We start from the raw sequence: 17,352 nt of genomic DNA, 5'->3' as shown, positions 1-17,352 counted from the left end.
GCAGCGTGTTCCACACTCCTACCCACTCTGTGGGTAAAATACTTGCCCCTTGCATCTCCTTTGAACTTTCCCCCTCTGACCTTAAATGCATGCCCCCTAGCATTTGACATTTCAACTCTGGGAAAAACGGTTCTGACCATCAACTCCATCGATACATCTCATAATTTTATAGGCTTCGATCAAGTCTCCCCTCAGCCTCCGTTACTCCAGAGAAAACAACCTGAGTTTTTCCAGCCTCTCCTTGTAGCTCATTCCCTCTAATCCAGGCAGCATCCTGGGAAACCTCTTCTACTCCCTCTCCAAAGCCTTCACATCCTTCCTATAATGTGGTGACCAAAATTGAGCACAATACTCTAAGTGTGGCCGAACCAAAGACTTATAAAGCTGTAACAGGACATCCTGACTCTTGTACTCAATTCCCTGACCAATGAAGACAGGCACACCTTAAACCTCCTTTCCCACCCTATCTACCTGCGTAACCACTTTCAAGGAGCTATGGACTTGAACCCCAAGATCCCTCTGTACATCAATTCTGTTAAGGGTCCTGCCATTAACTGTATATATTTTTCCTTAACATTTGATCTCCCAAAGTGCAGCACCTCACATTTACATGGATTAAATGCCATCTGCCATTTCTCCACCCATATCTCCAACTGATACCAATCCCTCCTACACAATCCACAACTCCACCCATCTTTGTATTGTCTGCAAACTTACTAAGCCACACATCTACATTTTTATCCAAGTCATTTCTATACATATATATCCAACAGCAGGGATCCCGATACAGATCCCTGTGGAACACCACTCGTCACGGACCTCCAGCTGAAAAACACCCTACCATCATTACCCTCTGCCTTCTATGGGCAAGCCAATACTGAATCCATGCAGCCAAGTCACCGTGGATCCCATGCATCTTGATCTTCCGGATGAGCCTACTGAGGGATCTTGTCAAAGGTCTTACTAAAATCCATGTAGACAACATCCACTGCTCTACCCTCATCAATCACTTTTGTCACCTCCTTGAAAAATTCAATAAAGTCAGCCATGCTGACTGCACCTAATTAAGCCATGCTTTTCCAAACTCATGCAAATCCTAAGAATTCTATCCAATGGCTTCCCAGCCACTCACTGGTCTATGGTTTTCTACACCATCCCTATTGCCCTTCTTGAACAGAGGAACAACATTAGCTACTTGCCAGTCCTCTGGGACCTCTCCAGTCACTAATGAAGATACAAAGATTTCGGTCAAGGCCCCAGCAAACTCCTCTCTCAACAACCTGGGATTGATTCCATTGGACCCTGGGGACTTATCCACCTTAATGCTCTTCAAGAGACCCAACACCACTTCTTTCTTGATATCAAAATGTGCTAGCATTTTAGCATGCTCCACACAAATCTCACTATCCCCCATATCCTTCACTTGGGTGAATACCAACGCAAAATACTCATTTAGGATCTCACCCACATCCTCGGCCTCCAAGCACAAGTTTCCTCTTTTATCCTTGAGTGGTCCTACCTTCTAGGAGAAAGTGAGGACTGCAGATGCTGGAAATGTGTTGCTGGAAAAGCGCGGCAGGTCAGGCAGCATCCAAGAAACAGGAGAATCAACGTTTCGGGCATAAGCCCTTCTTCAGGATTCCTGAAACGTGCCCGAAACGTCGATTCTCCTGTTCTTTGGATGCTGCCTGACCTGCTGCACTGGTCCTACCTTCTCCCTAGTTATCCTCTTGTTTTTAATGCGTGTAGTAAAAGCTTTGGGATTCTCTTTAACTCTACTTGCCAAAGTCACTTCATGGCCCCTTCTTAAGCAGGGAATTAGGAGCGTGTGTTCTTTCCTGTTTTCTTTATATTCCTCACAGGCCAGGTCTGATTTTAGCTTCTTAAAGCTTGCATTGAATTTTCTTTCCTTTTGACTAAATTCATAACCTCCCTCATGATCCAAGGGTTCCTTATGTTGCCATCTTTGTCTTTTTTCTTTACGGGAACATGTCAGTCCTGAACTCTCATCAAGTCTGAAAACAATTCCCACATGTCAAATTGGACATGCCTGATAATAGCTCCTCCCAAGCAACACTCCCTTGCTCCTGCCTAATACTGACGTAATTTGCCCTCCCCCAATTTAGCACGTTGCCACAAGGTCCTGACTTATCCTTGTTCATAACTCTTAAAATTTAAGAAGTTCTGATTACTGTTTTCACTCTCCCACTGACTGGTCAGTCACCTGACCAAGCTTATTAGTCAGTACAAGGTCCACTATGGCCCCTCCTCTAGTTGGACTATCCACCCACTGTTTGAAGAAACCACCTTGGATGCACTTAACAAATTCTGTCCCATCTAAGCCTCTTGCTCTTCGGGAGACCCAGTCAATATTGGGGAAGTTAAAGTCACCCACTATGTCCACCCTGTCATTATTGCATCAGTCCATAATCTGCTGACATATTTGTTGCTCAATCTCTCAATGGTTGGTATAATTCAATCAATGATTGCACCCATCTTATTTTTGAGTTCTACCCATATTGCCTCAATGGATGAGTCCTCCAGAATGTCCCCTGAGTCTAGATGAAACATTCTCCCTGATTAGTAATGCAACTCCTCCAACTCTTTTACCTTTCTCTCTCTCGTCCAAAACAACGAAACCCTGGCACATTGAGCAGCCGATCCAGTCCCCTCTCAACCAAGTCTCTGTAATGGCCACAACATCATAGTCCCATGTACTGATCCAGGCTCTAAGCTCAGCTGCCTTACATTTAATACTCCTTGCACTGAAATAAACACACTTCAGTGCATTGTGTTCATTTATCTGTCTCTGCCTGTCCTTTCTGATTTACTGGTCCTAACATCTACCTTCCCCTCAATCCCTCCATTTGTTAATATATTGCTCTGGTTCCCAGCCCCCACCACTCTAGGTTAAACCCTCCCGAGTGGCACTCGTGAGGATATTGGTTCCCCTCCAGTTTAACTGCAACCCGTCCCTCTTGTACAGGTCACCCCTGCCCCAAAAGAAGTCCCAGTGATCAAAGAACCTGAAACCCTGTACCATCTTCTTAGCCACATATTAATCTCCTATCTTTCTATTCCTTGCCTCATAGCAAGTGGCACTGATAGTAACCCAGACATTACTACCCTCGAGGACCTGCTTTATGGCCTCTTAACGTCCAGTACTCACTCGATAGGACCTCATCCCTCTTTCTGCCTATGTCGTTGGTACCTATGTGCAAAACAGCCTCTGGTTGCTCACCCTCATCCTTAAACATTCTGTGGAACTGCTCAGAGACATCCTTGACCATGAGACCAGGGAGTTAAGACACCATCCTAGAGTGTCAGACGTGACCACAGAATGCCTGTCTGTGTCCCTGACTAGTGGGTTTCTGACCACTGCTGTCCACTTGAAGGTTTGCCTGAACCTGCTCCACAGCAGAGCCAGTTGTGGTGCTGCAGTTATACTCCCCTAAGAGGCTATCTCCCCATTGCCCCAAACAGTATCCAAACCAGTTTGAGGGGGGAATAGCCACAGGAGACTCCTGCCCTGCCTGGCGGTCACCCATCTATCTGCCTGAACCTGTGGTGTGGCCATATCACTGTAACTGGTGTCTATCATATGGGAATGGTTGAGTGGGGAATACGCCAGGCCAGAATTGTGCTGGAGTATAATTCTGCTGCTGTTGATGGCCCACAGCAACTCATGGATGCCCACTCGAGTTTTTCCCTCTTGTTGGTTCCCTCCCCACCTGCCGCAGACCCAGTCCAGCAACTATGTCCTTTAGGACCCGACCAGCTCGATCAGTAATGCTGCTGCCCAGCCACTCTTGGTGGTGGACAGTGAAATCCCCCCGTCAGATACATTCTGTGCCCTTTCCACCCTCAGTGCTTCCTCCAAGTGTTGTTCAACAGGGAGGAGCATTAGTTCACCAGCTGAGGGAGGACGGTACATGGTAATCAGCAGGAGGTTTCCTGTTCGATGTTTAACTTGAAGCAATGAGACTTCATGGGGCCCGGAGCCAATGCTGGGGACTCCCAGAGCAACTCCCCCCTGACTGTGTCTCACTGCTGCCCCCTCTGCTGGGTCTGTCCTGCTGGTGGGACAGGACACATCCAGAGATGGGGATGGTGGGCTCTGGGAGATTGTAAGGTAGGATTCTGTCAGTATGACTATGTCAGGCTGTTCTTGCCCAGTCTGTGAGACAGCTCTCCCAGGGTTGGCACTAGCCCCCAGATGGTAGTGAGGAGGGCCCTGCAGGGTCGACAGGGCTGGATTTTCCAGAGTTGTTTCTGGTGACTAGGTTGATGCTGGTGGTCTGTTTACTTTCATTCCTATTTATGGACCTTGCAACTATTCACTTGGATATTCAGATGAGGCTTGGCACTGTGTGGGACCCTGCATTGGGTTTGGCACAAGCTGAAAGTCGGCTGTGGAGTCCTATTGCACATTGTTGGGAGTGAGTTAGCTTGGATAGCTGGTTTGGGATGCAGAGTGATGCCAAATGCGTGGGTTCAATTCCCGCTCTAGCTGAGGTTACCACCTTCCCAACCTCACCTTTCACCCGGACGTGTGGTGACCCTCAGGTTAAACTACCACCCAGTCATTTCCCTCTGATGAGAGAGTGTCCCTTAGGGGCTGAGGTGATTTTGATTGCACATAGCAAATGGTATGAAACACAATGAACATCTTAACCCACAGAGTGAGGAGCAAATCACAGACACAGGATCTGTGGCACTGCCTGAGCATTTGTCCAGTTGTGAAATTAAACTGCCATTCACTCCTGGAGTGAAGCCTTCAATCTCAGAATATGTTCCACAAAAAAAAGACCTCATGAAATCATCTCCAGAATCAGAAATTTGCAACAGATACTCAGATATCTAGATGAGTATGAACAAAGCCCCCCTGCCCAGATCGAATCAGAACAGATGTCAGTTCGAGGTGAGAGCAGTACAAGCCGTTATAATTATACTCAAACTTGATATATCACAGGGTGTAAACTTTATCACAAAACTCTTCATAAAGACACAAGGTTTGAAATTTAATCTCAAAACATTTCCTCCTCATAGCAGAGTGTAATTCTGAAAGAGACTATCGAATCTGTGCTGGCACTTTTCAAAAAGCAGCCCAGTTCACTCTATTCCCATGCTTTCTCACTCACATCCCAGCAGCGTTTTCTCCTTCGAGTATTGACCCTGTTCCATTCTGCTCTCCAATCACTTGCACCATTCCTTTAGCCAGTGTCTTCCTGATGCAGATTCAGTGGCGCAGTATTAAGGTTACAATGACAGATTGGAGCTCTGAAATACTACAGCCATTTGGAGCAGTTAATGGTAAAATTGTATTTTTTAAAAGTGGATTGTTCCAAAGAAAAAAATGACTGCTGGTGGACATGCAGTGGCTGACAAAAATTCTGTGTTTGGAATATAATATGTAAATGTGCCAAAGAAGCTTAAAATAGACTGGGTTGTGACTACAAGGATGATGGAGGCTGATAATTCCTCTTGTGAATTATGTTGCAAACTGCAACACATTTTGCGTTTTTCACTTTAAAAAATACATTAGGACAGGGGTTAAAAGGCCAGTTTTAACTCTGCTGGAGTATGCTAGTGGAACTGAACACTCTTGGCTGCACCAGCCTCAACTTGTGTTTTAGTGTGCTGTGAAAGTCTATCTCCTAGTCACCCCTGCATTGCAGGTAAAGATTTTCCATTAATAGGAGTGCTAGGATCCAGCAGGTTCACAGCCAACAAAAGGAAGTCAGATCAATTTCAGCTGAAAAGAATCAGAACGACAAAATCTTAATTCATCTGAAAAACTGAGAATCACAAAACTGTCTGTTCAACTACCAAGCTCAGCGCTTCCAGTAACCTCCACTGTAACAGATACAGGCTCAACTAACTGCTCTCTGTGAACAATTCCGAGACCAATCGGTACCTCTGTTTTTAAAACTTCCATCTTTTTGGACTCAGTTCTTATTTCTAATCTGTGTGTATGAATGTTGTATTAGTATTTTTTCTTATCCTTAGTGATTAATAATGCCAGTCGTCGCTGATTCAAGTAATCCTGATTAAATTGGATCCTTTTAAAATGTAAGTCGAATTGGTTCCGGAGGGGGATCCTGTAGATGATGGACAGCACCTTCATAATTCCCACCATTGCTTCCCTCAGGGACTTGGGCTGCGTCCCATCTACTCCCGGGGAATTACTCTTCAAGTCCCTCCTCTTTCTCTATTTTTAATCTCTGCCAATCCCTCGGCAACCTCCCTGTTTACTGTCACTGATAATCATCCTTGGTCAAATGCACCATCAGGACCACAGTCACACTGTCTGCCTCCACTAATAGGTACCTGTTTTGGTCCATAATCATCCTCAGACAAACCTCTGACTGTTAATGTGCCTGGAGGAGATCCTCAGAGTCCTGTTTCTATCAGACTAAGCTCTTTTTGCTCTTAATTTCTTTATTTGCTCTCCACATTTTGCATTTAGCCTGAATCTGTGTTGTGTTAATGAGCTGTATACACTTTCTTTATCAGCTTTATCTTGCTCAGCCAACCCATCAGACAGCAAGCTGGAGCTTTGCTTGTCCTCTCTTTGCTCCTGGTAGGATTGAACCTGAACTCTACCCCAACCTTCGCATCTCTAAAAGCTGTCCATTTCTGCCCACACCTTCTCCCTCCTAAATTCACCAATACTGTCCTTCTTCGAAACACCCCTTAAAGCTGCTTGGTCACCTGTCCTCGTGTTTCTGTATGTGTCTCAATGGCGAAACCCCGTGATAAACACTGCTGCAAAGCTACTTGTGGCATTTAACTCGGTTAAGAAAGTTAGCTAAATATAGTTATTTGCAACGAGAGAGTGTGACCATTATGTTTATGGGAAGGTTTTAAGTCTGATTTCAAAGTTGATTTTCTTCAGAATTTCTCTCTCAGACACACACTTGATCGCAGCCTTTCATTTAAATTGATATAAAATGACTGTAATACAGTGCAAAGAGGAGTACTGCATTCCTGTTTGTGACAGACATTTATTCATCAGGCACAGACTTAGTATAATATCTTCACAAAGCACACTCCAACATAATAACTTTTCTCATGGCAAAACAGTTAGAGTTTGATAGTTTCAGTTAAATTATTACATCCCTATCCATTAGAGAACATTAACATGTTATAACAGGGACATGACATCATCACGCACTGCAGACACTGACTTTGAATAAAAACAGGAGAAAAAAACCGTTCTTTGCTGCTCTACACTTGACACGTGTCCCTTGTTCCTCAGAATGCTTGCTCAGTGTTTGTGAGGGAGTCTAGGTTTGGGGGAGGATAGGGATTTGAACCTGTCACACTCAGCAACCCACTCTTCCCTCTGCAGCCTCCACCCAATCCTCTCCATTTCCAACCCTGGGGTAATGCTAACATACAGATCACGGAGTCTGCTCTTCAGTTCACAACAATCATGGATGATTGACATCAACTCCACTTCCCTGCTCCAAACCCAATATCTTCAAATCCCTCTGAGGTTTTGAGCTCAGTCTTGACTCATTAACTAATGATCCCCTGTTACAAACTAACTAACCGTCCCTTGTCCTGTGCGGTGATATATTCTAAAGATTCACTCCGAATGAGTGAAGAAGTTTCTCATCATCTCATTCCTAAATGGCCAACTGATTATTTTTGGGACTATGCCTGTCCTCCCACTCCCCTACTTGATCATCCCCCATTCAGCTCTTGCCCAGGGGAACTACCCTCACAATAAACAACACGTTGAGTGTTGGAAATATACCGTTTTTTTTCAATCAGATCATATCTCATTCTCTGAAAACGCCAGAGAAAGATTGGCTCATTCACCTCAATCTTGCTTCTTGGATGGTCTCTCATTACAGGAGTCAGTTTACTGAACTTTCAACTCTGACCCCTGGCTGGAGCCACTGGGTCAGGAACCCCCAGCTGCTATTGGCTCTAAAGGCCTGTTAACCTCACCCTACCCCAAACCTACATTGCACCCTTCCTCCCCCCAAATTGGCAGGATAAAGAATTACAGCCTACCTCTATCGGTGGGACTTGCTCCCTGGGACACAGGGCTGAGCCCTGCTCTGATTGAACTAACCAAACCACCAGAGCATCCCAGCATCAGATCTGTCAATTGCTGCTAAAAGGAGCCTCCATAACAATTAAACAAAGTAGATTCTAACCTCAAGAGAGAGACTGAAGAACAAGACTGGCTTTGGAAAAAGAGAATCTGTTGTGGAGAAAACTTTGCCTCTTAACACAGAAAAAAATGTCAGATATCGGAAAAATATACAGAAGAAAACATACTTCAGTCTTAGACCTGTGTCACAATAAAACAAAATATAAAATTCCCACCAAAAACACATAGGTTTTGTAATTCCTCCGACACCTGCTATGAATGCTTCTAAAGAGGAACAATTATCATTTTACACTCAATGTAGTTAGTTTAAAATTGCAGTACACCTTTATATGTGCTTGTCGTAATTGCTTAAGAATTCACAAAATGATCCCCAACACAAAAGGGACAAAACCAAGAGTCACATTAAGTATCAGGTGGGTACAGATGGTACCCCCATCAGGGAAAGGGCTTTCAGGATAACTGCTGAGCTCATCGTGCTTTCCTGGAGTATGGGTTTCACCATCGAGAGGGACACTAACCTACATCCCCACCACCCTGTCTCACTCTGTCTGGTCTAATAAATACCTCATGTCTCAGTTCCTTTCCTTTGAGTTTTATAAGAGAGAGTTAAGTTAACAGTTCCTTCCTTTCTGGTTGGGCCAGTTTCAGTGAGTGTGGATCAGTATTTGGAGAGGTGCAGTGATGAGACTGGAGACTGTATCGGCTGTTGGTTGGTTGAGGCAGGGGGACGATGGTCACACTGCGGACAGGTCCATTCGATTCCCAAACTCCGTGCTCTTCTCCCATGTGTTCAGTTTGGTCGGGGTGGTGATCGCTCGATTTCCATTCATCTGCAGACAGGACAGGAATGAAGCCTCATTTCCAAGAGTTCCAACAAGGAACTACCTTTGTCACCCCCTCCATCACCCCTAACACCCCTCCCTCTCTCTGTCACTACCCCTTCCACCCCCCTCCCTATCTCTGTAACCCCCTCCAGCCCCAACATCCCTCCCTCCCTGTTATCCCACTCTCCCCATGATCACTCCCCCAAATCTCTGGGAACAGAGTGTTCCTCTGATTCTGGTCACCTCTGCACACACGCCTATCACCCCCAGCTCATCCCCACACTCAGGCTCCAGGCACTCAATTCCCACATTCACACACAAGTCCCGTTTACACAATCTTCCCTGGACTCACTGAACCACATTGGCTCCCACACCACCAAGACCTTTCACCCTGCAAAGCAAACTCTCCCTATCTCTGTCACCACCTCTTCCACCCCCTTCCCTATCTCTGTAACCCCCTCCAGCCCCTATACCCCTCCCTACCTCTGTCACCCCCTCCACCACCCCCTACACCCCTCCCTATCTCTGTCACCACCCCTTCCACCCCCTCCCTATCTCTGTAACCCCCTCCAGCCCCTACACCCCTCCCTACCTTTGTCACCCCCTCCATCACCCCTTACACCCCTCCCTACCTCTGTCACCACGCCCCCTCCAGGCCCTACACCCCTCCCTATCTCTGTCACCACCCCCACTCCAGCCCCTACACCCCTCTCTATCTCTGTCACCACCCTCCCACAGTCCCTACACCCCCCTCCCTATCTCTGTAACCCCCTCCAACACCTTCATCCCCTCCCTATCTCTGCAACCATCTCCAACACCTACACCCCATCCCTATCTCTGTAACCCCCTCCAGCCCCTACACCCCCTCCTTATCTCTGTAATCCCCTCCAGCCCCTACACCCCCTCCCTATCTCTGTAACCCCCTCCAGCCCCTACAGCCCCTCCCTATCTCTGTAACCCCCTACAACACCTACACCCCCTCCCTATCTCTGTAACCCCCTCCAATGCCTACACCCCTTCCCTACCTCTGTAACCCCCTACAACACCTACACCCCCTCCCTACCTCTGTAATCCCCTACACCCCCTCCCTTCCTCTGTCACCACCTCAACCCCCACACCCCCTCCCTATCTCTGTAACCCCCCCATACCCCCTCCCTACCTCTGTCACCACCTCAACCACTACACCCCTCCCTATCTCTGTAATCACCTCCACTCCCTACAGCCCTTCCCTACCTCTGTCAACCCCCTCCAGCCTCTACACACCCTCCCTATCTCTGTCACCTCCCCTCCAACACCTAAACCCCTCCCTACCTCTGTAACCCCCTCCTGCCCCTACACCCCTTCCCTATCTCTGTAACTCCCTCCAGCCCCTACCCCCCTCCCTATCTCTGTCACCTCCTTCAGCCCCTACACCCCCTCCCTATCTCTGGCACCTCCTCCAGCCCCTACACCCCCTCCCTATCTCTGTAACCCCCTCCAGCCCCTACATCCCCTATCTCTCTCACCTCCTCCAGCCCCTACACCCCCTCCCTATCTCTGTCACCCCTTCCAGCTCCTTCAACCCCTCCCCATCTCTGTCACCTCCTCCAGCCCCTACACCCCTCCCTATCTCTGTAACCTCCTCCAACCCCCACACCCCCTCCTTACCTCTGTAACCCCCTCCAACACCTACACCCCCTCCCTATGTCTGTAACCCTCTCCAGCCCCTACACCCCCTCCCTATCTCTGTAACCCTCTCCAACACCTACACCCCCTCCCTATCTCTGTAACCCCCTCCAGCCCCTACATCCTTCCCTATCCCTGTAACCCCCCTCCAGCCCCTACACCTCCTCCCTATCTCTGTCACCTCCTCTAATAGTCCCTACAAATCTGTAACATCTCATGGTTCTCCAATTCTGTTCTCTTGTGTATCCCTGACATTAACCATTTTGTGTAGATTAGAGTGGTGCTGGAAAAACACAGCAGGTCAGGCAGCATCTCCAGTGGCTATGGATTCAGATGCCTAGGCCCTGAGCTCTGGAATTCATCCTGACCGCTGTCCATTTCACAGTGCTCCTATGAAATGCTCCTTAACCTTATTTGATTGACTAAGCTTTCAGTCACCCGTCATAACACCTCTCCATGTGAACCAGTGTCAAACTTTACTTGATTATCACTGCAGAGAAGCAACTTGGGGCCATCCTTTTATATTTTAGGAGCTATGCAAATGTCAGCCGCTGGAGTTGGAGGTGGTTGTCTCTGACACAAATAAATTGGTATTTTGTCATTGGGAAAAAACAGAAGGAACGCTATTTCGGGGTCAGAAAGACTGGTAGGCAGACATAGACCTGACTGGAGTACAGGTACAGTGGATGGCCATTCAGCCCACCAGTTCTGTCAGTTCATGGTTAATCCAAGCCCGACCCCATCTCCTGCTTTGGTTCCAGATCCCTCACTCTCTTTACTCAATATCAATCCAATTGGTCTCTCATTGATCATTAGCATCCAGTCTTTCGGTTTCCGTTAATGACTTCCGTTAAACATTTACGTGAGATTGTGTTTCCTGATTACCCTCCTAAATGGATTGGTTTATATTTGAAAGAATGGCCTGGGAGTGTTGCCAAGTCAGGATACTCTGGAAGCCCTTTAGTCATGGCAGGTAGTCACGATTCCAGAATTCCTGACCTCTTCCCTGAGCTGTCCGATTTTCGAAGGGGCCTGTTAAGTGTGTAGGCTGTTTCTCCCAACCACGTCTGCTGCATTGTGGGAGGAAGCACTAACTATAATCATTTAGTTATCCAGATCACTTAAAGAACTAATAGCAAAAACTGTAAGCAATTGAAACTTGCGCAAATAAACATTGCACATCTGGCAGCAGAGATGAGAGAGTTTGAGCAGTGAGAGAGTGGTGCAGTGCTTTCCCTGGATCGGAGCTGGTTCAGTTATTTTGTGGAAGTTTGGACTGTTTACCAACAATATCGACTGAAGCTCAGCATGGGCCAGTATGGGAGAGCAGGAATGGCCATTGGGGTATTACAGGGACAGGTCACAGGGGATGGGTAGGGGTTCATGGACTGGGTGGAGGGTTGTGAGATGGCATGCATGTAGTGTACTGACTGTAATGGGCTCAGCCAGGTGGACCTCAAAATAGGAGTTTCCTGACTGGGGCAGTTAATCTGGTCCAATCAGGGAGCCCTGGCTGACAGATAGAAACAGGAGTGTCAGGGGTTCTGTTCACTCTGAGAGCTGACTCTGAGGGAGCTGGATCAGTGTCAGGGACTCTCCCTGTGTAAATAAAAGGGGGACTCAGTGACAGGATACCGGCCGCTGTGGAGTTATTTCATGGAGCATGAGAGATTTATGGGGGATGAGAGAGGGAAAAAATGAGGACTGCAGATGCTGGAGATCAGAGCTTAAAAATGTGTTGCTGGAAAAGCGCAGCAGGTCAGGCAGCATCCAAGGAACAGGAGAATCGATGTTTCAGGAATGAGGAGGGTGTGCCAAGCAGGCTAAGATAAAAGGTAGGGAGGAGGGACTTGGGGGAGGGGCGTTGGGAATACGATAGGTGGAAGGAGGTTAAGGTGAGGGCGATAGGCCGGAGAGGGGGTGGGGGCGGAGAGGTCGGGAAGAAGATTGCAGGTTAGGAAGGCGGTGCTGAGTCCGAGGGTTGGGACTGGGACAAGGTGGGGGGAGGGGAAATGAGGAAGCTGGAGAAATCTGTGTTCATCCCTTGCTGGAAAAGCACAGCAGATGAGAGAGGGAGACAGATAAGGGCTGGGGAGGGGGGCTTATTTCTTTCGTTATAATTGGAATTATAATTTGTGAGTGAGTAGCCATGCTGCTGAATTTCCACCCATCCTCAAGATAAACAAACCTTCCCTTCAGCAGAAGGGATGAGAAAGATTTACTCAGGCTCTTCTAAAAGGTGCTGGTATTTCCGTTTAGATGGTGCCAGTTGCTTGGCATGGGGGAGGGGGAGGGGGGGGGGGGGGTTGCCAAAGGAAAAAAAAAAACCCAAGGAATGATTTACCTCAACAGTTAACATTCAAGCCAGCATCATTCACCTCCAGTACGTCAAGGAACAAGGTGACCAGCAAAAACAGCTGAGCAGTGTGAGAGGCTTTTCAACCGTACTAAAGGTAATTAACCTCAAAAATTAATGGGAATGTTGAAGGGCAAGATAAGAGGAGGAAACCTTCCTTTTTAATCATCAAGTTACAAATCTCTGATAGGTTGACAAGGCTGAAAAGTTGATTCTTTATCACGTCCCCCCTCCCCCCAACCCCCAAACTGAGGGGAAGCCAGGGCATTAGAGTTAGACTGAAGGGGTCAGCAATTCTGGATCAGCATGGTCGAAATCTCTTCACACACCTCTGTTGTAAAATGTTGGAATTGTCTCCCCAGTGGAATGTTGGAAGCTCAGCATTTGAGACCATCGAAAGCTGACATTGACAGATTATTTGTTGATTTGATGTGTTAGTTCCCTTATGGGATGCGGGCATTGCTGGCAAGGTCAATATCCATAAACTGAGTGCCTTGCTTTGCCATTTCAGAGGGTGGAGAAGAGTTACTCACATCACTTTAGGTCTGGAGTCACGGACCAGACAGCAGATTTCCCCCTGTAAAGGGCATTAGTGAACAGTGCCCAATCAAGAGAATGGTGAGGTGTCCCAGAGCACTACAGATAAACAGCCCACTCCACTGCACCCACCAACCCAATCGCACCTACCCACCCAGCCCTGAAAACACAATCTGAACATTTTGTTTTATTCACCTGTAGAACATGACTATTGCTGGTGGGGCCATCATTTATTGTCCTTGAGAAGATGCTGGTGACCACAAGACCATATGATGGAGGAGCAAAAGTTGGCCATTTAGCCCATTGAGGCTTTTCTGCTATTTAATAAGATTATGGCTGCTCTGATAATCCTGAACTCCACCCTCCTACCTTTCCCCCATAAGTCTTGATTTCCCCTTACTGACTAAAAATCTGTCGATCTCAACATTGAACGCATCTAATGACCCAGCCTCAACAGCCCTGAGGAGAGAATTCCACAGTGTACTGATAATGAGGTCAGCTAGATAGACCTCATAGACTAGGAGTTCCCTGATTGGGGCTGTTAACCTGATCCAATCAGGGAGCCCTGGTTGACAGATATTAACAGGAGTGTCCGGGGTTCTGTCCACTCGGAGAGTATCAGGATCAAGGATTCTCCATGAGTAAATAAAGGGGAACTCGGTGATGGGATACTGGCCGCTGTGGAATTATTCTCTGATCCTACCCCCTGGCTCCTGACACTTTCACAAAGGGAAATGACCTCTCAGCATCTACACTGATAATCTCGCTAAATAATTTATATATTTCAATAGGTCGCTCCTCATTCTGCTAAATCCCACTGAGTACAGGCCCAACCTATTTAACCTTTAATCATAGGACAGTCCCTCCATACCCAGGGCCAGGCGACTGAATGACTGATTCTCCAATGACAGTCTACCTTTCCTTGGATAAGGGGCCCCTAAACTGTTCACAGTATTCCAGATGGGCTGTTGTTCCTGTGCACTGTGTTAAGTATCATCACTGTCAGAACCAACAGTGCCTCCTTCTAGAGGATCAGTGCCAGCAGACAGGACACTGCGTGTTCAATGAGTGAACAAGCAAGATGCTCTTGTTTCTGTTCCAGTCCTTTGCCAAATCTTCCAGCTTTTAACTGAGCCTCTGCAGATTAGACAATAAAACAGACTGCTGTTTCTCAACTCTTGGCAAACAATCCAGCTCAGCTGACTGTTAAAGCATCTGTGTGCAGACAGGTGGAACAATACATAAACCAAGAGCTTTGGGTGTTGGGAGAGGAGAGAAATTAGAGCAGAATATTGATGAGAATTGTCCTTTAAACTTGTGCTTTCCTTGTGCCTTTAAGGCCTAAGTGAGTGAGACTGAGATCTTTGTCAAACAGCTTTTCAATGTTTGTCCTGCAGTAAGTTAGACCAAAGCAAACTGACCAATCTCTTCTTCCAATTGTTGCAAAAATGAGGCTTCTCCAGTCTTTTAGTGTGAAACAGCAGAATATGCAGTGATAGTAAAGACAAGACAAAAAGGAGCTTGTACTTACAATGTCTGAATTGAAAGGTTTCACATTGACATTACGCATGGAGCTACTATTGAGGGACCAGACCTTTGTCTTGTGTTTGAGAGCAGCTCTCACCTAAAACGGTAAAGAAGAAAGATTGGTGGCTACTGGAATACAACCGAGTCAGGAAGATGATTAGTTATTTGCTAGACCAGTAGTGTTCTGCTAAATTGCAAAATTCTGAAAACTGCTTGCAGGATACTCCCTGGCTACATCATTACTTTTCAATTCCAACTTTGAAAGACGCGGTTTTCCACAGGCTCTATCTCAAACATGAGTACAAGGCAATTTGAATTTCAACATGATGATACTCTGTTCCTGCTTGAAGTTGCTTGCCAGTGGGAGATCTGCCCTCACAGAGTCACCCCTTGAGATCTCTAAATTTCCAGCTCTGATCAAACAGCCAAGATATTGACATTTCCTTTCCAGGATGTCACTTTCAGGGTTCTTTTCGCTCTTGTGATTTCAAGTGCCTCTTCATTTGTCTTACAGTCTCGAAACGGAATATCTAAACATACATCTCAGCATTCCACATCTCAAAAGGCATCTATTTTCTTCTGAACTTTTTTTTTTCTAAGTACATAACTAGACGTGCTCTTACACACAGCTCAGTGGTCATTTTTCCCATGGCATATTCTTTCCCTCTTGTAACCACCACCAATAAGCTCCCCTTGATAACAGACTGATTAATTCCTGCTGAAGGGCTTATGCCCTAAATGTCGATTCTCCTGCTCCTTGGATACTGCCTGACCTGCTGTACTTTTGCAGCACCACACCTTTTAACTCTGACACTCCAGCATCTGCAGTCCTCACTTTCTCCTGATTAATTTTCATGCCAAGCCAATTAAAGACAATGCAGACCATCAAAGGTGACAGGATGGGGCAGGGGCTACATTAACATGGAGTTGGAAGGGGGTCCACAGACCTTTTTTTTTAAAACCAATTACACTCCTCTAGAGCAGGTGGGAGTTGAACCCGAACCCCCTGGTCTAGGGGCAAGGATTCTACAACTGTGCCACAAGAGGGCCCCTTTCTACAAACTATACAGAAACACACAGTTCAGGCGTACAAATTGCATTCACTGATAATTACTCACAGCTTTGGGATGGCTGTTTTGTTGAATTTGTTTCTTTAATAATGAGCAGGACCATTGAGAGTGAGATCTGAAGCTTAATCCAAGAGTTGTTTGAGTGGAGCTGTGCTCCTGGCTAATCCATTTACAGCTCTTTGAACCCATTGACAGTCTTTCACAGTAATAGGAAGCTATTTCAGTGCAATTCCCTCAGCTCGGAGTCAGTGAAATACACGTCCAACTCCAACTGACCCCAGAAACTATCACCGGCTGGGAGTCATTTCCAATGAGCTGACCACCTCAAGATTCACATCTGGGAAATGCCTCATCAAACACTTTGCCCCAGATAGTTGTGATCTGGCCTCAGCACTTGCAGGTTTGAAGAGTCAGCCTCGATTTAAGAGAAATCATGCCTCAGAATCAGAAAGCTGTTTACTGTGGAGCCTTGAGCACTGACTCCAGGCTGACCCTCCTTAGTGCAGTAACATTGGGGAGTGCTGCACTGTCAGAGATGCTATCTTCCAGAGGGGGGGTGGATTTGAGACCGAGTCCCCTTCTGCACTGATGTAAAAGATCCCCTCCCATGACTGAAAGCTCAGTCCTCACACTGTGGTGCAAAGTCTGATAATTAACACGAACAACAACATTCTGATACACTGGCTTTAAAGTTGCCAACTCTGTAAACCTGGGACATCTATCACATGACCTCCAACTGGTCCAAACTCCCACTATTGGTTGGCCGACATAGTCAATTGGAAAGCGAGAAGACTGGTCTTCACCTGATTGCATAACAGTTGTTCAAATGGCCTTTCCTCAAATAATTTTTATAGTTAATAAACAGAACTACTCAAAGAAAATGAAACAAAACCAATTTTTTGCTGGAATTATTATGTTTGAGGGTAAATCCCCATTTGATACATGGGGGCTTTTAAAGAGAGGTCGATTGGAGTGCAGGACAGACATGTTTCTGTGAAAATGAGGGATAGAAAAGGCAAGATTAAAGAATCATGGATGACAGGTGAAATTGAGACTAGCTAAGAGAAAAAACGAAATATACATAAGGTCTAGGTGACTGAAAACAGATGTAGCTTTGGAAGAATATTGGGAAAGTAGGACGAATCTGAAATGAGGAATAAGGGGGCTAAAAGGGGTCATAAAATATCTTTAGCAAACAGGGTAAAAGAAAATCCCAAAGTCTTTTATTCAAATATAAGGAGC

The 17,352-nt window shown here is 46.4% G+C and overlaps 1 protein-coding gene across 6 annotated transcripts in view; it reads right to left on the bottom strand.

The window, feature by feature from the left end:
- Positions 1 to 6,987: 6,987 nt before the first annotated feature.
- Positions 6,988 to 17,352, bottom strand: part of adgrd1 (adhesion G protein-coupled receptor D1) — a 324,854-nt gene continuing 314,489 nt past the window's right edge. For 3 of the 6 annotated variants that reach the window (XM_072587673.1, XM_072587675.1, XM_072587676.1), the window contains 2 exons: positions 15,045 to 15,137; positions 6,988 to 8,961 (listed from right to left, as the gene is read on the bottom strand). In XM_072587673.1, coding sequence (XP_072443774.1) covers positions 8,866 to 8,961; positions 15,045 to 15,137 — 189 coding nt within the window. In that variant the 3' untranslated portion in view covers positions 6,988 to 8,865. Of the gene's footprint in view, positions 8,962 to 15,044; positions 15,138 to 17,352 lie in introns of those variants that run through there. The other 3 variants (XM_072587674.1, XR_011962991.1, XR_011962990.1) reach the window with 3 other exon arrangements.

Source organism: Chiloscyllium punctatum, chromosome 17 (genome assembly GCF_047496795.1).
Source record: "Chiloscyllium punctatum isolate Juve2018m chromosome 17, sChiPun1.3, whole genome shotgun sequence".
Classification (NCBI taxonomy): Eukaryota; Metazoa; Chordata; class Chondrichthyes; order Orectolobiformes; family Hemiscylliidae; genus Chiloscyllium; species Chiloscyllium punctatum.
Note: the sequence above shows the minus strand (reverse complement) of the source record. Positions and strands in the feature narration are given on the sequence as shown.